Here is a 16,020-nt window from a genome sequence, read left to right on the forward strand (position 1 = left end):
TTTAAACCTTTTTTATTCTGGTGATTACAGCAAAGTAAATGGATACTGTGAATAAACTTTTTTCTTTTTTTTTGCACAACCTTTGATCATTATTTTTCTGTTTCAGTGGTTTTTAGACCGGATGGCTGATGACAACTGGTGGCCGATGCAGATCCTAATAAAGTGTCCCAATCAGATTGTCAGACAGGTCAGGGACAAGTCATAAAACATCACTGTACACAAAACAAACCTCAAAAAACAACAACATTCACAATACTGAAACTGGACTAATGTGCTCAAAAATACTAATTGTGTAGCTAAAGGGGAAAAAATGATGTGGCACGACGGAAGGATAGCAGCAAGAGTGAAAGGATGTATGGTTTGGAGAAGGTGGCTCTGACCTAAAAGACAGGCAGAGCTCGACGTAGTGGAAGATTAGAAAACTAGACAGGCAAGACTGAGAATGTTTAGACATGTGCACATATGGGACAGTGGATATATTGGATCCCAGGCAGGAGTTAAAGGGGAAAAAACAGAAGGTTCATTTATGTAGTGAACGAAGACACAGGCAGATGTGTGATTCTAAGAAAAGGGTTAGATTGAGGTGGAGGAGACAGTACTACACCAAAACGACTCAAAAGTACTTATATATTTTTTTTTTCCCAATGTTTATAGCTATATTGTAACTCTTTTTACGTCATTCTGAACTTATTGTCAGTGGAAGTTTGTCTTTAAATTGACTTTTAAATGTAAATTTTCTTGTTTTAATTTGTTGTCTTCCAGATGTTCCAGAGGTTGTGTATTCACGTTATCCAGAGGTTGCGGCCAGTTCATGCTCATCTCTACCTGCAGCCTGGCATGGAGGATGGGTATGTCACTCATTATTGTGGGACAGGTTTCCCTGATCAAAACATTTTCTCCAAGATTAGGAGTCTCAAAGTCTTCCATTAAGGCCTTTTCACACCGAACATGCAAAGTCTGTGCAAATATTTTGTGCATTAAAAATAGTTTTCAACTAAACCATTCTTAATGTAGCTGTTCATGTAAATTCACTAGACAAATTATTATTATTATTATTATTATTATTATTATTATTATTATCCAAATAATAGATCTGACCAACTGGATGACTGCATTTGGCAGCAAGTGCGCTCCTATGACGATTCGTGCACCGGTACTGAATGTACACTGATAGTTCTCTTTCATAGCATTCATTTCGTGTCTCACTATGAGACTGCCTCCTGCGAGACTTCATCAGAAGCTTAAATGCCATTACGCCAGACGTTACCGCAGGGGTGGGGGAACTCTGGGCCTCAAAGGCCGGTGTCCTGCAGGTTTTAGATGTGTCCTTGATCCAACACAGCTGATTGAAATGGCTAAATTATGCCTTACAGGCTGGCTAAGTGACACCCATGTCAGGAGGGACTAGTGCCTCCCTGTATAATAGGCTGACATAGCGTTAATGTCATTCAAAAACCTCTTCTCGCTTTTCGGAAGGAACCGAAAGCCTTTAAGATTGTATCATTTTGTTTATTTTACTTCTTTTCCTACTGGGATAAAGATCAAATAAAGCAAAAATAAGAAAAAAATCGACCACACTGTTACTTAAAACACTGGCCCAGAATTTTACAGTTCATCCCTGCTATCTTTATTGCTTAGCAACACAACCCACTTAAATCTCATGTGGTACATTTTTGCCATGCAAGGTGTGCAGCACAAACACAGTGTTGTGTCTGTGAAATCAGATGGCCACACAGATCCAAGCAGGAGCTATGTGTCACTCAGTGTCTGTGCCACACTAGACTCTGAGAAAAAAACTTGTGGCTCCACATGAACTAAAGAGTTTAGATGTGTCATTAGATACCTCAGTCTCAGAACCTCTGCTCCTGTGTCTGTTCAGCTCTGACGACATGGATGGGCCAGTGGAGGATATCGGCAGCCGGTCCTGTGTCACTCGCTTTGTTAAGACCCTCCTCTCTATCATGGAGCACGGCGTCAAGCCTCACAGCAAACACCTGACTGAGTACTTCGCTTTTCTGTATGAGTTTGCCAAGATGGGCGAGGAGGAGGTAAATTGAGTTTTGCAGCCTGAAATCACTTAGTGTGGAAAAAAAAAAGAAAGAAACCTGACACTATTTTGCTTTTTCTTTGGGTCTTTCTTCTCAGCTAACAGTTGACACAGCATGATTTTGAGTCCTTTTTTAGTTTCATAAATGTGGTTTGGTTATTTTCCCCCTTCCTTGTTAAAAACGATTAATATTTTTTGTGTTTTGTGTCCACAGAGTCAGTTCCTGTTGTCACTACAAGCCATTTCTATCATGGTGCATTTCTACATGGGAACAAAAGGCCCTGAGAATGTAAGCTTACACACTGCTTATATTTCACAACTCATTTATTTACAGTAATATTATCAAAGAGAGATTTAATCTGAATGGTTCTGTTTCTTTGTAATATTATTTGTCTTTTTTAAATGAAGTAACACCCAGCCTGTAGTTATATTGTGTTTAGAAGACATGACCTAATTATAAGAAGGACCTAACCAACGTCCTTCTCAGCCTCAGGTAGAGGTGCTGTCAGAGGAGGAAGGAGAGGAGGAGGACGAGGAAGAAGACATCTTGTCTCTGGCTGAAGAAAAATATCGTCCTGCAGCTTTGGAGAAGATGATCGCACTCATTGCTCTGCTGGTGGAGCAGTCTCGCTCTGAGAGGTGCGAGTATACAACATGCATGCATTTTTCTGTTTAGATTCATTCTCATTAGAATTAAGCATTCAAGCAGCCACTGTGTTCTCCTCTCCTCTCTGTCCAGACATCTGACTCTGTCCCAGAGCGACATGGCAGCGCTGACTGGAGGGAAGGGCTTCCCTTTCCTCTTCCAGCACATCAGAGATGGCATCAACATCAGGCAGACCTGTAACCTCATATTTAGCCTCTGTCGCTATAATAACCGGCTGGCTGAACATGTATGTTTGTAGGAAATGGACTGAGTAAATGTTGCAATGACTGCCACCTATACAAGTGTAAAATGCATCCATTTTAATTTTCTCATGTTGAATGCTTCTCTCTGCAGATTGTGTCGATGCTCTTCACCTCGATTGCAAAGCTGACTCCTGAGGTAAGCACCACAGAAATGAAACTGGGCTTAAAATCACCTTTATTTGAAAAAACAATCGAATCTAGCCTTTGTTCATTTTGTTTTCCTGAATAGATAGAAACTGAACTTCTGTCTATTCACGTTTGTTAACTTGCCTTTGTAATAACGCTTAATAAACCATTTAAAAATATGGTGTAGTGATACAAAAATGATTTTTCATGACCCCCCCCTTAAATTCTGTTAGGCTGCCAATCCTTTCTTCAAGCTGCTAACAATGTTGATGGAGTTTGCGGGTGGACCTCCGGGGATGCCTTCCTTTGCTTCCTACATTCTCCAAAGGATCTGGGAGGTAAACCCTGACACACTAATATTTTCCATTTGTTTAGATCTAATAAAAGGATTTAATGTAATATGTAGTTATCATTATCAAAAGAAAACCTCTCTGGGTTTTGTTAAATACAGGTCTTCAAAAAGTTGATCAAATGTCATTTACTAGAAATAATATTAGTTATAATTTTGGTGCTTTGCCAAAATTTGATCCTTTTAGGCTGGACAAAACTATACTGCATAAAAATATGGTTTCCTTTGTTTATAGTTCAATAGTTGCTTCCAACGTTCATTTCAACATTTCAGGTTGCTCAGAAAATTTCTGTTTCTGGCTTTGTTATAACCCCAATCACTATTTTAATGATTTGGGGTTTTTTAACCATAATTCCATGCATGGATGTGTCAAAGAAAGATGTACCTGGGTCATGTGGGAGTTTACACGTGCTTTGTAGACTTGAGCCTCATCCCTCAGGTGATTCTGTACAAGGTCCTTACAGAATAGTGGGTGTCTGGCTGATATTTAGGAGCTATTAGATCCCTGTACGAGTGCAGCGAGAGCTTGATCTGCATTACTGGCAATAACTCGTTCTTTTCAGTGGGTGTGGGATTTTGCTCCGGCTGCCCTTTGCCCCTAATTTCTAGGCGTAGCCAGATGGCGGAATCGCAGCTCTGGTTTTTGCAGATGATGTGGTTCTGTTGGCTTCATCAGGTTGGGGCTTCCACCTTGCACCAAGCGTTTCATAGCAGATTGAGGCAATGGTTCTCAGCTGGATAGGGGTGGAATTCCCACTCTGGCTCAGGGACAAGTTGCTGCACTAAGTAGATCAATTTAAGTATTTCTGGTTCACGAGTGAGAGTAGAGTATAGCAGGAGACTGACAGACTGCCGATTTATCGGTTGATCTATGTCCCCACCCTCACGTATATGACCAAATGAATGAGATTGCAGATACAAGCAGCAGAAATTAATTCTCTCCAAAGGGTGGCTGTGCTTTCTCTCAAGGAGGGGTGAGAAATTCAGTCATTTGCAAGGCACTCAGAATAGAGTTACGATTTTTCCACATTGAAAGGACCCAGCTGAGGTGGTTTGGGCATGTCCTACCAGGATAAGGTCCTGAGGTGTAGGCCCAGGGCATCCTGGAGAGAGTTCCCCTGGATGAGCTGGAGGATGTGACTTTGAACACGGGCTTCTGGGTTTCTTTGCTTGGGCTACTGCCCTTGTGACCCAGCCCTAGATAAGTGGTGGAAGATGGATGAATGGAATGAGATCCATACATGTAGTTGCAACTGGTTTACATCTTATTTATCAATAAAGTAAACTTGCACCACATGCAGGATCAAAAGTCAATAAAACCAAACAGAAAAAATTAGGTCAGTGTTTAGGATTGCCATTTTAAAATGAATATACTGCTTATAAAGTCCTTATTAAATATATGCTGTCTCATCTGTGTGCCTCCTGTCAGGTGATTGAGTACAATCCATCCCAATGTCTGGACTGGCTGGCTGTGCAGACTCCCAGGAACAAACTGGCCCACAGCTGGGTGCTGCAGAACATGGAGAACTGGGTAGAACGCTTCCTGCTGGCACACAACTATCCCCGAGTCCGCACGTGTAAGGGCCTCTGCATTGTCTCATTGTATTTAGTTTCATGTTCTTTTTTTTAACAAACACTCAACAGGGAGTTAAACCAACTACGAATGAAAAGACATTGTGCCAGAGTTTAAAAAGGTGGATTAAATTCTGAAAACTGAGAACTTTAGAAGCCAAAACAAATATAACGTTAAGTTTTTTTAAAAAAAATGCTAATTATTAAATTAAACAGCCCTTTAGTGTACACAACCCAATTTTTACTTTGACTATATAGATATACATTCTTCCTTTATTGTTAATGTAAATAGAACTTTACTAATAGTGTAACCTGCTTCTTAAAATAGCCAGGGCTCTCACAGAAAAGAATCTCAAGATTAAATATGATGGTTAAATAAAGATGGTTAAAGAGATTTGCATGATTCACATTTCCTCATTAGTCTTACAGTGGCTGTTGCTGCAGCACTAAGTTCATCCATTGTCGAAATGAGCGGTTTTAGCTCCCTGTAAGCTAAATTTCTTCTGATTGGGCTTCTGTATTGACTACCAGAGCGATGTCTGAGATGACCAAAAAAAATATCTGCAAACTATGAGACCATTCAAGTCCAAAAAAACTCAAGCCTGTTTAATAAGAGCAGAGCATTCTGTCAATAATGAAAAGACCACCTTTAAAAACAACATGTTTAAATTAACATGAGGTACCACTGCAGCCACAGTAGTCCTTTGTTTATGATAGCAGTTAACTCTCTCTTCTCCCTCTAGCTGCTGCATACCTCCTGGTCTCCCTCATCCCCAGCAACTCCTTTCGACAGATGTTCCGCTCCACACGCTCCCTCCACTTGCCGACCCGTGAGCTCCCACTGTCCCCCGACACCACCGTGGTTCTCCACCAGGTCTACAACCTGTTGCTAGGGCTGCTGGGACGTGCCAAGCTGTATGTGGATGCCAGTGTTCATGGTACTACCAAACTGGTGCAGTATTTCAGCTTCATGACTTACTGCCTCATCTCCAAGACGGAGAAACTCATGTTCTCTGGCTACTTCATGGACCTCTGGAACCTCTTCCAGGTACATCTTTCTTTGACTGCGAAGATATTTTTAAAGATTTGTACCGATTGTACACTTCAATGTGCGTGTCCGAGTCTTAGGTGCAGAATTTAGAACTTTTTTCTTTCACGTTTTCAGCCGAAACTGTCAGAGCCAGCCATTGCAACCAACCACAATAAGCAGGCACTGCTGTCCTTCTGGTACAACGTTTGTGTGGATTGTCCGGAGAACGTCCGGCTAGTGGTGCAGAACCCTGTGGTGACCAAAAACATTGCCTTCAACTATATCTTGGCTGACCACGATGACCAGGAGGTGGTGCTATTCAACCGCGGCATGCTCCCTGCCTACTATGGCATCCTGCGCATGTGCTGCGAGCAGTCGACTGCTTTCACCCGCCAACTAGCATCACACCAAAACATCCAGTGGGCCTTCAAGAACTTGACTCCACATGCCAGCCAGTATCCAGGGGTGAGAGGACAGTCAGACTTCTAGCAGTGATGTGACTTTATTGTCCATAGCACTTTGAAAATTCCCCACCTAAAAGCAAAACATAAAGGAAGTCTTTAATTGTTAACCCTTTAAAGCCGGTCGGAGCGGGCACGCTCCTTTTTGTGTAACTATTTTTAAATCCCAGTAGCACTGCAACCGTGTAAGCTAGCGCAATAATTTGTTTTGCATATGAAACCGGAGGAGTTGTACTTACATCTGATGCCATCAGTTTGTCCTCGGTCACGGTTGCCTTCCACATAAAGCTTTGCAAAAATTGCATAAAAAGCGCTTGCAGGAACAAAAACATAATATTCCAGAAACACGCTTTGCCGATCCGATCAGCTGTTCGTAACACTTCCCACAGTGAAACAGACGTCAGCGCGAACTATCGCATGTCCACCATTTCCTGGCCGAAACCAGAAGTGACGTCATTTTCGCGGAAAATGTAGTTTTTTATTTGTAGGCCTTAAGAGCCTATACTGGTGTTTTTATAAGTCATGTTTGACTTTATGCTTTTCTGAATAGTTGCTGGGATGCTTAGAACTCGAATTGCACTGCTGGAAATAGTTTATTTTGATTCACCTGCTGTTTTCTTTGCAAATTTGCATCATAGGATTGTTTTTCGTTTTTCCTGCAGTATATAAAAAATGGTGTATCTCCAAAATAAAACTATGAAGACACTAAAAATAAATTTCTATTCTATTTTTTGCAACTTTTTTGTATTTAAAGTTTTGAGGGATAAGCCTCTTAAATTTCTCCAAGTAGAAATATATGTAAAAAAAACAAAAACGATTTTCAATTTTTTTGTAGTTTATTGCACTTTTTTGCAATTAATGTAGTTACTATGGACTTAATGCAGACATATTATTAAAATCTGGGCTATAACAGTTGTATTGATGTATAGCAACTTGAAATGCTCCCAAAAATGGCACTACAGCATGTAAAAATATAAAGTAAGCTCTGGCGGACTTGGTTCTATGGTAGGTCTTAAAGGGTTAAAGATCTTGCCTTGGTTATGTTTATTTGTGATAATGTAAAAATCATAACCGCTGATGTGCTTCTCCCTGCAGGCAGTGGAGGAACTGTTCAATTTGATGCAGCTGTTTGTGGCGCAGCGAGCTGAGATGAGGGAAGAGGAAGTGGAGGACATTAAACAATTTAAGAAGACCACTATTAGCTGCTACCTCCGCTGTCTGGATGGGCGCTCCTGTTGGACCACACTTATCAGGTAAGAACACACACACACTTTTATCACTGAAGGTCTTGTGAAGCTTGTTTTTGTAACCTGGTGAAGATGTTTGTCACAGAAACTGTCCATTTTGTATCAGAGTTTGGAAAGTTTACTGACGTTACTTTCTAAGTTGACCTTTCTCTGTGCTGTTCCTCTCAGTGCCTTCAGAGTTCTGCTGGAGAATGACGAGGACCGACTGTTGGTAGTCTTCAACAGAGGACTTATCCTAATGACTGAGGTACAATCCAGGTCTCTTCTAAATATTACAAAAAGAATTGCTAAATTAAGCTATCGTCTCATCTTTCTATGCTGCCATAATCCAATTCATTTTCATGCATCATCTGCCTTTTTTGGCATTATATTTAAAACAGGCCAAAGGGAATCATTAATATCTGGATTTAAAAAGATAAAATTAAATATAGTATATTACAGGTGCATTTAAAATATGTATATGTACATGAAAATAAAATTTGCATTTCATTGCTTACTACATTTTTTTTTAACCCTTCCAAATCTAATAAGTAAAGCTATGTGCACTGTTTGTTTGTTCCCTGCAGTCCTTCAACACTCTGCACATGATGTACCATGAGGCGACAGCATGCCACGTCACTGGAGACTTGGTGGAGCTGCTCTCCATCTTTCTTTCTGTCCTCAAAGCCACCAGGCCATACCTGCAGCGCAAAGGTGTGCACCATCCCCTACTGTTTAACAGGGCGAACACATGTAATAGTAACACAGGTTAAACAGTTAAAACTAATAGTTTGTCCTTCCCACTGGCACCAGGTGCTTGCCCAAAGAAGGTTATGTGATTGTTGGGCGTTTTCTCTATAATTGCAGGATCTTTACAATATCAAGGCCCTTGAGGCCACTGCTGTTGTGATGTGGCGCTGTAAAATGAAACTGTAGTTAATGCAACATGTTAGCAAGAAGTTAGGCTCTGTAGGTGAATTCCAGTTTTCACTTGATAAGATAAGATAAGATAACCTTTATTAGTCCCACACGTGGGAAATTTGTTGATAGTACGTATGCAGAGCTAGAAGCTGTTTGTGGTTATTTTGCCAGATTTGAAATAGTGCAGCAGTGAGCTACACTGACTCGTAGCACAGGAGTGTCACTTTGGCTCCGGTAGTTTTTTAGTCTTATTAATTGAAGTTGCTGTGCTCTTGTTCATAAAGAGGTGTGGTTAGTTGGATGATTGTTGTGCGATCACTACTTTGATTTTTGCCATTAAAAAGGAGATGACCATACTAAGACATAAAACCCCAGGACAGCATTACACTACAGAAGAGTTGATCTGTCTGGCATGAAGTAAATGAATGTGCAAAAAATGTGACCTTAGGGAAGATGAGATGAGATAACCTTTATTGGTGGGAAATGTGTTTTGTTAAAGCAGAAAGTGGACAGTGCAAAGTTACATAGCAAAAATTAGAAAAACACTGGAATAGGATAAGAATCAACTGTACACAATAGAATAGAATAAAATACAAATGCTATGTACGACTGAGTATAATACAACGATGTCAGGAAAACAACGAATGCCTGAAACATATTTGGAGATGCACTGATTGCACTTTTCTTGGGCAGTTACTGCTGCAAATGTGAAATATTGTTTTCATAACAAAACTGAGCAGTGACTTTAGTATCTGCTCAACAAGTAGATACAAGTGAAACAAAAGTGCTCTGATACTGGAAAAAATGAGTTGCTGTACATCCTTCTTTATTTGACAGCTACAGATTCATATAGTAAATACAAATGTTAACTACTTGCATCATTTCACCAGACTTCACCGTTTTAATAGTCTTCATTTTTCTCATAACTGCTTTGGTTTTTTTTCTTTTCTTCCATTGCTCATGCCGAGGCTGCTGGCTTACAGCTGGCTCTGATCTCTGGATAGCTTTAACTTCAGCCACTTTGTATTTTTAGCTCCTATAAAATGACAATTTTTTTGTGTTTAGAAATTATGATACACAAACTTTAACCAGTGAACATGAAATGTCCCTGAATCTGACTCTGAACATCCAAGAAGCAGCTCTGGTACAGTGTACCAACTCCATTGGTTACAAAGGGCTGTATTAGAGTAAAATATCTGCAGATGTGTGTTCTCGTATTTGTGCTGATCTTTTGTTTTTTCTCTCTCCTGTTACCCAGATGTGAAACAGGCTCTGATCCAGTGGCAGGAGAGGATTGACTTTGCCCACAAGCTTCTCACTCTGCTGAACTCTTATAGCCCACCTGAGCTCCGCAACGCCTGCTTGGGTAACACTCACCTTTGATAACCCACCAGCTAACATTCAAGTATATTAAGTTAGGTCAGATGTTTATATACACTTATTATGGACATGTATGTCCTGGTAATTTGGGGCTTTTAAACATTTATTTGAACTGTTCCTACAATGTGCTAACTTGATAAAGCCAAGTCCTGTGATCTCATTAGTGATTGTGATTGGCTACAACTGGTAGTTTGTCTTTGCCAGGATGAGAAAGATTTGTTTGACAGCATTCATTGGACTCACCAATGCTCAGAACAATGGGAAAGTCCAAAGAGCTCAGCGTGGGAAGGAAAAACTACTGCGCTCCTTCTTAATCTTCACTAAGTGCTTGTTCACAGGGGATTGTCTGATTTTTGAAGGGTTTCTGCCTTACAATTTAAAGACCAGTGATCACATTGAATTGAGTATTATGAACACTTTTGACTCTGTGTGATTGTGTGTACATTTTTGGCAACTATTGTAGCCAAACTCTAGAAAACAGAAATCATCCTTTGTTCCAGCTGAGACAGAGTAGAATTTGGCTAGCAGAATACATATCTGCGTCTCTCTAAAAATGTAACGGGTCAGATGTAGAAATAATTGGAAGTTTTAGAAAGTGTCCTGTAACGTGATGTTCTTGTTGCAGATGTGCTGAAGGAACTCGTTCTGCTGAGTCCTCATGACTTCCTGCACACTCTAGTCCCCTTCTTACAACACAACCACTGCACATACCACCACAGCAATATCCCCAGTAAGTCTTCTCCTCATTATTCATGTTGATTGTCCTCTTTTGGTTTGCATTCTTGTTTTATAGCTTAAAATGGATCCCCAAGAACATGGTAGCTTTGCATGATGCCGTTCATTGCTAGATGTCACAGCTTCTCCTTGAATGTTCTTTTTCTTTTTGACTGTTAGTCATTTTCATATCAGCTTTGTTTCCAAACCTTTTTCTATATTTTCTTTTCTTTTTTCAATTTTGATTTACTAGCATACGCACCGTGGTAACAACAAAATATTAATGGTAAACATCAGTATATGAGGCCTGTTGTCTCACAGTGACATCAAACGGTAACCAAAGAGTAGAACAGAGATTACTTACATGAACATTTGTCTCAGTGTTTGAAACTTGGGCCATTTTTAATGATAATCATCCACCGTTTGAACAGTACATATTTGACAAATATACTGTCTGATGTTCTTCAAGTTAAGCTTTTATAATCCAAAAGGTTTTTAAGTAAAACCTTCAGTGGTTTCGACTTTTAAAAATCTCTGGTTCATCTTTACTTAAACTCTTTCAGATTAAATTAAAAATCTGGCTTTCTTTTCACTGACTTTTAATTGTCCCTGTGCAGTGTCGTTTGGTCCTTACCTGCCATGCAGAGAGAACCTCAAACTTATGGGAGCCAAAAACAACATCCGACCTCCAAGACCGGAGCTGAACATGTGTCTGCTGCCTTCACTGGTGGAGAGCAGCAAGGTACGGTTATCTGTTCCTGCTCCAAATCGTTTTGTGTCAGCAGTAAAAGAAACCTCAACAGAAAACCTTCAGTACCTGCAGAGGCTTGGTGTTGGTGGTAATATTTGTTTGTGTCCATCTCAGGGTAAAGATGAGGTGTACGATCGAATGCTGCTGGATTATTTCCTGTCCTACCATAAGTTCATTCACTTGCTGTGTCGCGTTGCCATCAACTGTGAGAAATTCACAGATACACTTGTCAAGCTAAGTACGTGTTTGTATTTCCACTGTTATCATTATAGCATACTGATCAAACCGTAAATTGTCTGCAAGCACACATGAATTTGCACAGAAACATAGATGTTTCCATGTTAATGCTCTGCCTCCCTCTCAGGTGTGTTGATAGCGTATGAAGGACTTCCCCTCCATCTTGCGCTTTTCCCCAAACTGTGGACAGAGCTCTGTCAGTCACAGGTACAGCTGCGTTCCTCTGATTTCACTCATTTCAACCATTTTTAAGGTCAGGCCTTGTTAATAGACTCGGGCTCTTTGGATATGGACAGCAGCACAATGGTAAATCCTTCTCATCTCGCTCTTCTTTCAGTCTGTTATGGCTAAAACGTGTGTGAAGCTGCTCTGTGAAGACCCAGCCTTCAGCGAGTACATTAAATGTATCCTAATGGACGAGAGGACCTTTCTGAACAACAACGTGGCCTACACCTTCCTTAACTGCTTTTTGCACAAGGTATAAAAAGTTTCAGCTTTTCTTGTAGGAATCCTAAATAGTCACTACATTTGATCAAGGTTGTACCCAGTTTGTACTGATTGTCCAAATGATGTTGCATTTTAATTTGTAATTAAATAGAGAATAAAAATTTGTGTATGTGTAGGTCCAGGTTTTGTCTGGTCCCAGCTGCTCCAACCTCATTGGTGTTTTGGTGACAAACCTGCTGAGTGAACGGAGCAGTCTGCAGCCTGAACTGGCAGCTCATCGCCTGGAGCTTAACAAGACCAGCAGCCTGCTCAATGCTGTATGCATGCATGCACACACTCATAGAACAGTCCTCCTGATACATGGTGCCACTGTTTTCTCATTGTTTGATCTCTCTTCTCTTTGTCAGGACCTGAGGGCATTGATGTTGCTGTTGTCTGTGCAGCCTTCTCAGGCCATTGACCCAGCTTTCCTCCCAGCCCTGCAAGAGCTTCTGAGCTGCTGTCGTGCTTGTCTCCAGCAACGCAGCACTCTAGAGCTGGAGGCCAAAGACCACAAATGCAAAGGTATAACATGCCATTCAATCACTAAACCAAAACACAACCTCAATTTGAGCACATTTCTTTGGGTTGACCATTTAGGCAGAATAATCTGGAGTATGACTCAACAAAGTAGACTTTGTGAAAAATTTAAAGTCAGTGCTGTAAATGATGTAGAATAGTGGCTCCTTTCAGTAACAGTCTGTTTGTTGTCAGCTGAGGATGAAGGGGCGACCCCGGTGAAGCGGCGGAGGGTGAGCGGTGATGACGACAGAGCCGGAGATGGAGGAGCCCAGCTCTACGCCGCCTCCACCTCCTCTTCAACTCTTCCGCCCTGCAGTGATCCAAAGCCTGACCAACAGGAGGCGCTAACACCCACAAGCACCTCAGACACGGAAACACGAGATTCCTCATCACTGATCGACCCAGGCACTGAGCAGGATCCGCCCTCTCCTGACCCCATGCCCACCTCCTCTAGAAATCTGGACTCCTCTCCCAAAGAGGAAAAGATGGAGGGCTCTTCGTCGTCATCCTCCTCGTTTTCCTCCTCCTCCTCCTCCCTGCTGCAGGAGACGGGAGAGGGGTTTGTCCAGGGGGAGGAGCCTGAGCTGCAGCAACATGTGGTGCCACGCGAGGAGAACGACGAGGTGGGAGATCAACGGGAGGGGAGAAGGGATGAGGCCGTGTCTACCTGCTCAGAGGAGGTGAAGGAAGAGAAGGAGATGAGCTCTAAGACCAGCAGCAGCCCGGCCCCACCCCTTTCAGAGGATGCTGCTTTCCCATCAGGGCTGGTGGGGGAGGGTCCAGATGGCTGTGGCAGCCACTCCTCCTCCTCCTCCTCACAGATGTTCCAGAGCGTTGGCCCCCCACCTGACACGCTGGACATGCTGTACAGGACGGTGGAAGCCACCATTGCCATTGTTACCAAACTTTCTATTAAAGGCCAGCCCTCTTCATGACATCATCAACTGACCACCGCCATATCTTGAATTCCCTCCCCCCCTTTTCTCTCTGCTATGGACGTCTGACTTCAGCTCAGAGGAAACAAACTTTCTCCTGTTCATTATGTTTCTTCTTCTTCTGCTGGTTTTGTGCTGCTGTTTGTTGCCTTCTGCCGATGTTCAGTCGGACGCTTTCTCCAGCTTCAGCGGCTCCCGCCGCTCTTTTCGCATTATAAGATTGCGACTCCACGCAGAGCCAACATCTCCTTTGAGAAATAAAGAAGAAAAGCAGAAAAAGTAGTACAGACTACAGCACATTTTTTTTAAAGGGTGGGTGGGTGAGTGGGCTTGGTGGGTTTTTTTTTTTTTTGGTTTTTTTTCTTGGTGTGTTTTATACTGATTTTATTTGAGCTTTGCTGTAAAGGGGAAAGGTTTACAGAACTTTTGTCTCCTCTGTATGTAATTTAATTTTATTGCATTTTTACTGTGTATAAAAACAAACAAACAAAAAAAAAAACAAAAAAAAAAGGTTGTCCTCTGTGCCAGTTTTGTACTTTATGAACAAGGCAAGAAAAGTTGCCTTGAGTTTTTCTGTGGTTTAATTATCCAGAAACTAAGTTTACCTGTAAATGAAGAGAACCACAAGAAACTTGATTCTGTAAAGAATCCTCTCTAGTCATTGCCTGAAGGTGTATATGAAAACCATAAATATATATAAATATATAGATATATATATATATAAAATATCTTTATATATATATATATATAAAAGCGGTGCTTTATTTGACTGTGGTTGAAATAAAGCCCCCCTGTTGGACCAGCTGGAGCTTTTATTTTCTTTACTGAAGTACATTCCAATTTGTTTTGTTGTTTTTTGTTTTTTTGTTTTTTGGCTTCTGCTGTGTTCTGGTTTTCCTCCTTTTATTTTATTAGAGATTAACTTAATAAAGACAGTTTTAATATGAAAAATTATGAACTAAAATTCTTCTCGAGCTGTGAGGTTTGATTTCTTGCCTTTGTTTGCTTTGCATCATATCCAAAATAAATGTAGCTCGTCAATTTCTTCAGGCTGTGCTCAGAATCTAGGCCTATGGCAAGCTCAACTGTGTGTTTATTATGCACGTACAGTAGTGGGGGTTAGGTTTGGGTTTGTTTTCTTCATAATTATTGTGATTTTGAAAAATTCACAATAATGTAGAAAACGGCAACCAAGCCACCAAAAAAATTGTGACCGCTTTCTTTATTGGCAAGTTGGGTTTGAGTCTGGCACCGTAACTGTACAAAGCCTTCAAAAAAAGAATTATTTATTCACATCAATACTTCGTTATTAAAGAATCACTGTGTCAATAGTGTACATTGTTAACATAGTTTAGGAGTTAACACATTTGTCTTGCACATAAAAGATTAAAAAAAATGAAATTCAGCGGCTATTGCTAGTGTACTCATGCTGGTCCCAAATCCAGATTTAAAGGATGGTTGTGCCAAACTAAACATGCAGATCCATCTGCTGGGATCCTTTGAGAACCAAGGAAACAGCCAAAAGTACCTTTGTATGTAGTTATCTTGACTCCTAAAACTCAGAAAAGGCTTTTTTGTTTGTTTTGTTAAACTAACACTGTAGATGGTAGATGGTCTGATGACGAAGGATTTCTGCATTTGTTCTGAAAGGGGGAAAAGCTGGTAATCTTAGCTCACGACTAATCTGTTTTAAGAGAAAAAGTTTTGTTGATCTTTTCCTGAACTTCTCATCTAAAAGTATAATAAACTAAACATCTGCTTATAAGCAACTGTAGACTGATGTAGGGAAACTCGAAATGGATTTGGGATGGAAAACGGAACAAAAAACTTCATGTTAATATTCATTAAAGGGAAGTCACACAGGTGTATCTGTGTATTTCTTTCAAGTGATGTCGGCAGATTGTTGCTAACTGGCAAAAATGTTTAAATGTTTCCATCACCAATTTGACTTAATGACAATTTCACATATTGAACTGGAGAGTTTAACTGCTAAAACACTAAACCCTTCTGTACATTTTTTGTGTATGAAATGAACCAATTTATTAAACTTTATTGCTAAAGAAACGGACTCAAAAGTTGAGAGGAAGAAGGGCGAAGCATAGAAAAGTAATTTCAGATCAAATTTAAGCAACCGCACTCAAACATTCACGGTGAGGGGTAAAAGTACCCAGGCCCAACAGATTCTTTTGCCATATTCATGAGCTTTTTGGACATCTTTATGCGTATTTTCTCTGCTTTGGGTTATATTACACAAATTGCTGCAGTCATCACAGTATAACACTACTACTACAGTTGTGGCCAAATGTTTTGAGAATGACAAAAATATTAGTTTTCACCAATTTTGCAACTTCAGT

The 16,020-nt window shown here is 40.7% G+C and overlaps 1 protein-coding gene across 2 annotated transcripts in view; it reads left to right on the forward strand.

The window, feature by feature from the left end:
• The window catches only part of usp34 (ubiquitin specific peptidase 34), a 54,443-nt gene extending 40,495 nt beyond the window's left edge, over positions 1-13,948 (forward strand). For both annotated transcript variants that reach the window (XM_086294672.1, XM_086294673.1), the window contains exons 56-78: positions 107-187; positions 763-848; positions 1,880-2,048; positions 2,262-2,336; positions 2,535-2,686; positions 2,787-2,940; positions 3,048-3,092; positions 3,316-3,420; positions 4,861-5,008; positions 5,747-6,051; positions 6,169-6,498; positions 7,590-7,747; positions 7,910-7,988; positions 8,308-8,434; positions 9,900-10,007; positions 10,647-10,751; positions 11,353-11,477; positions 11,601-11,724; positions 11,851-11,930; positions 12,061-12,201; positions 12,347-12,487; positions 12,578-12,734; positions 12,924-13,948. In XM_086294672.1, the coding sequence (XP_086150798.1) occupies positions 107-187; positions 763-848; positions 1,880-2,048; positions 2,262-2,336; positions 2,535-2,686; positions 2,787-2,940; positions 3,048-3,092; positions 3,316-3,420; positions 4,861-5,008; positions 5,747-6,051; positions 6,169-6,498; positions 7,590-7,747; positions 7,910-7,988; positions 8,308-8,434; positions 9,900-10,007; positions 10,647-10,751; positions 11,353-11,477; positions 11,601-11,724; positions 11,851-11,930; positions 12,061-12,201; positions 12,347-12,487; positions 12,578-12,734; positions 12,924-13,666 (3,738 nt within the window). In that variant the 3' untranslated portion in view covers positions 13,667-13,948. The remainder of the gene's footprint in view (positions 1-106; positions 188-762; positions 849-1,879; positions 2,049-2,261; positions 2,337-2,534; positions 2,687-2,786; positions 2,941-3,047; positions 3,093-3,315; positions 3,421-4,860; positions 5,009-5,746; positions 6,052-6,168; positions 6,499-7,589; positions 7,748-7,909; positions 7,989-8,307; positions 8,435-9,899; positions 10,008-10,646; positions 10,752-11,352; positions 11,478-11,600; positions 11,725-11,850; positions 11,931-12,060; positions 12,202-12,346; positions 12,488-12,577; positions 12,735-12,923) is intronic.
• The last annotated feature ends 2,072 nt before the right edge of the window (positions 13,949-16,020 follow it).

The sequence above is a fragment of the Aulonocara sp. 'chitande type north' Nkhata Bay genome, linkage group LG6 (assembly GCF_057382095.1).
Source record: "Aulonocara sp. 'chitande type north' Nkhata Bay isolate Kocher_YH1m ecotype deep benthic linkage group LG6, A_spYH_male_GT1.1, whole genome shotgun sequence".
NCBI classification, from domain to species: domain Eukaryota; kingdom Metazoa; phylum Chordata; class Actinopteri; order Cichliformes; family Cichlidae; genus Aulonocara; species Aulonocara sp. 'chitande type north' Nkhata Bay.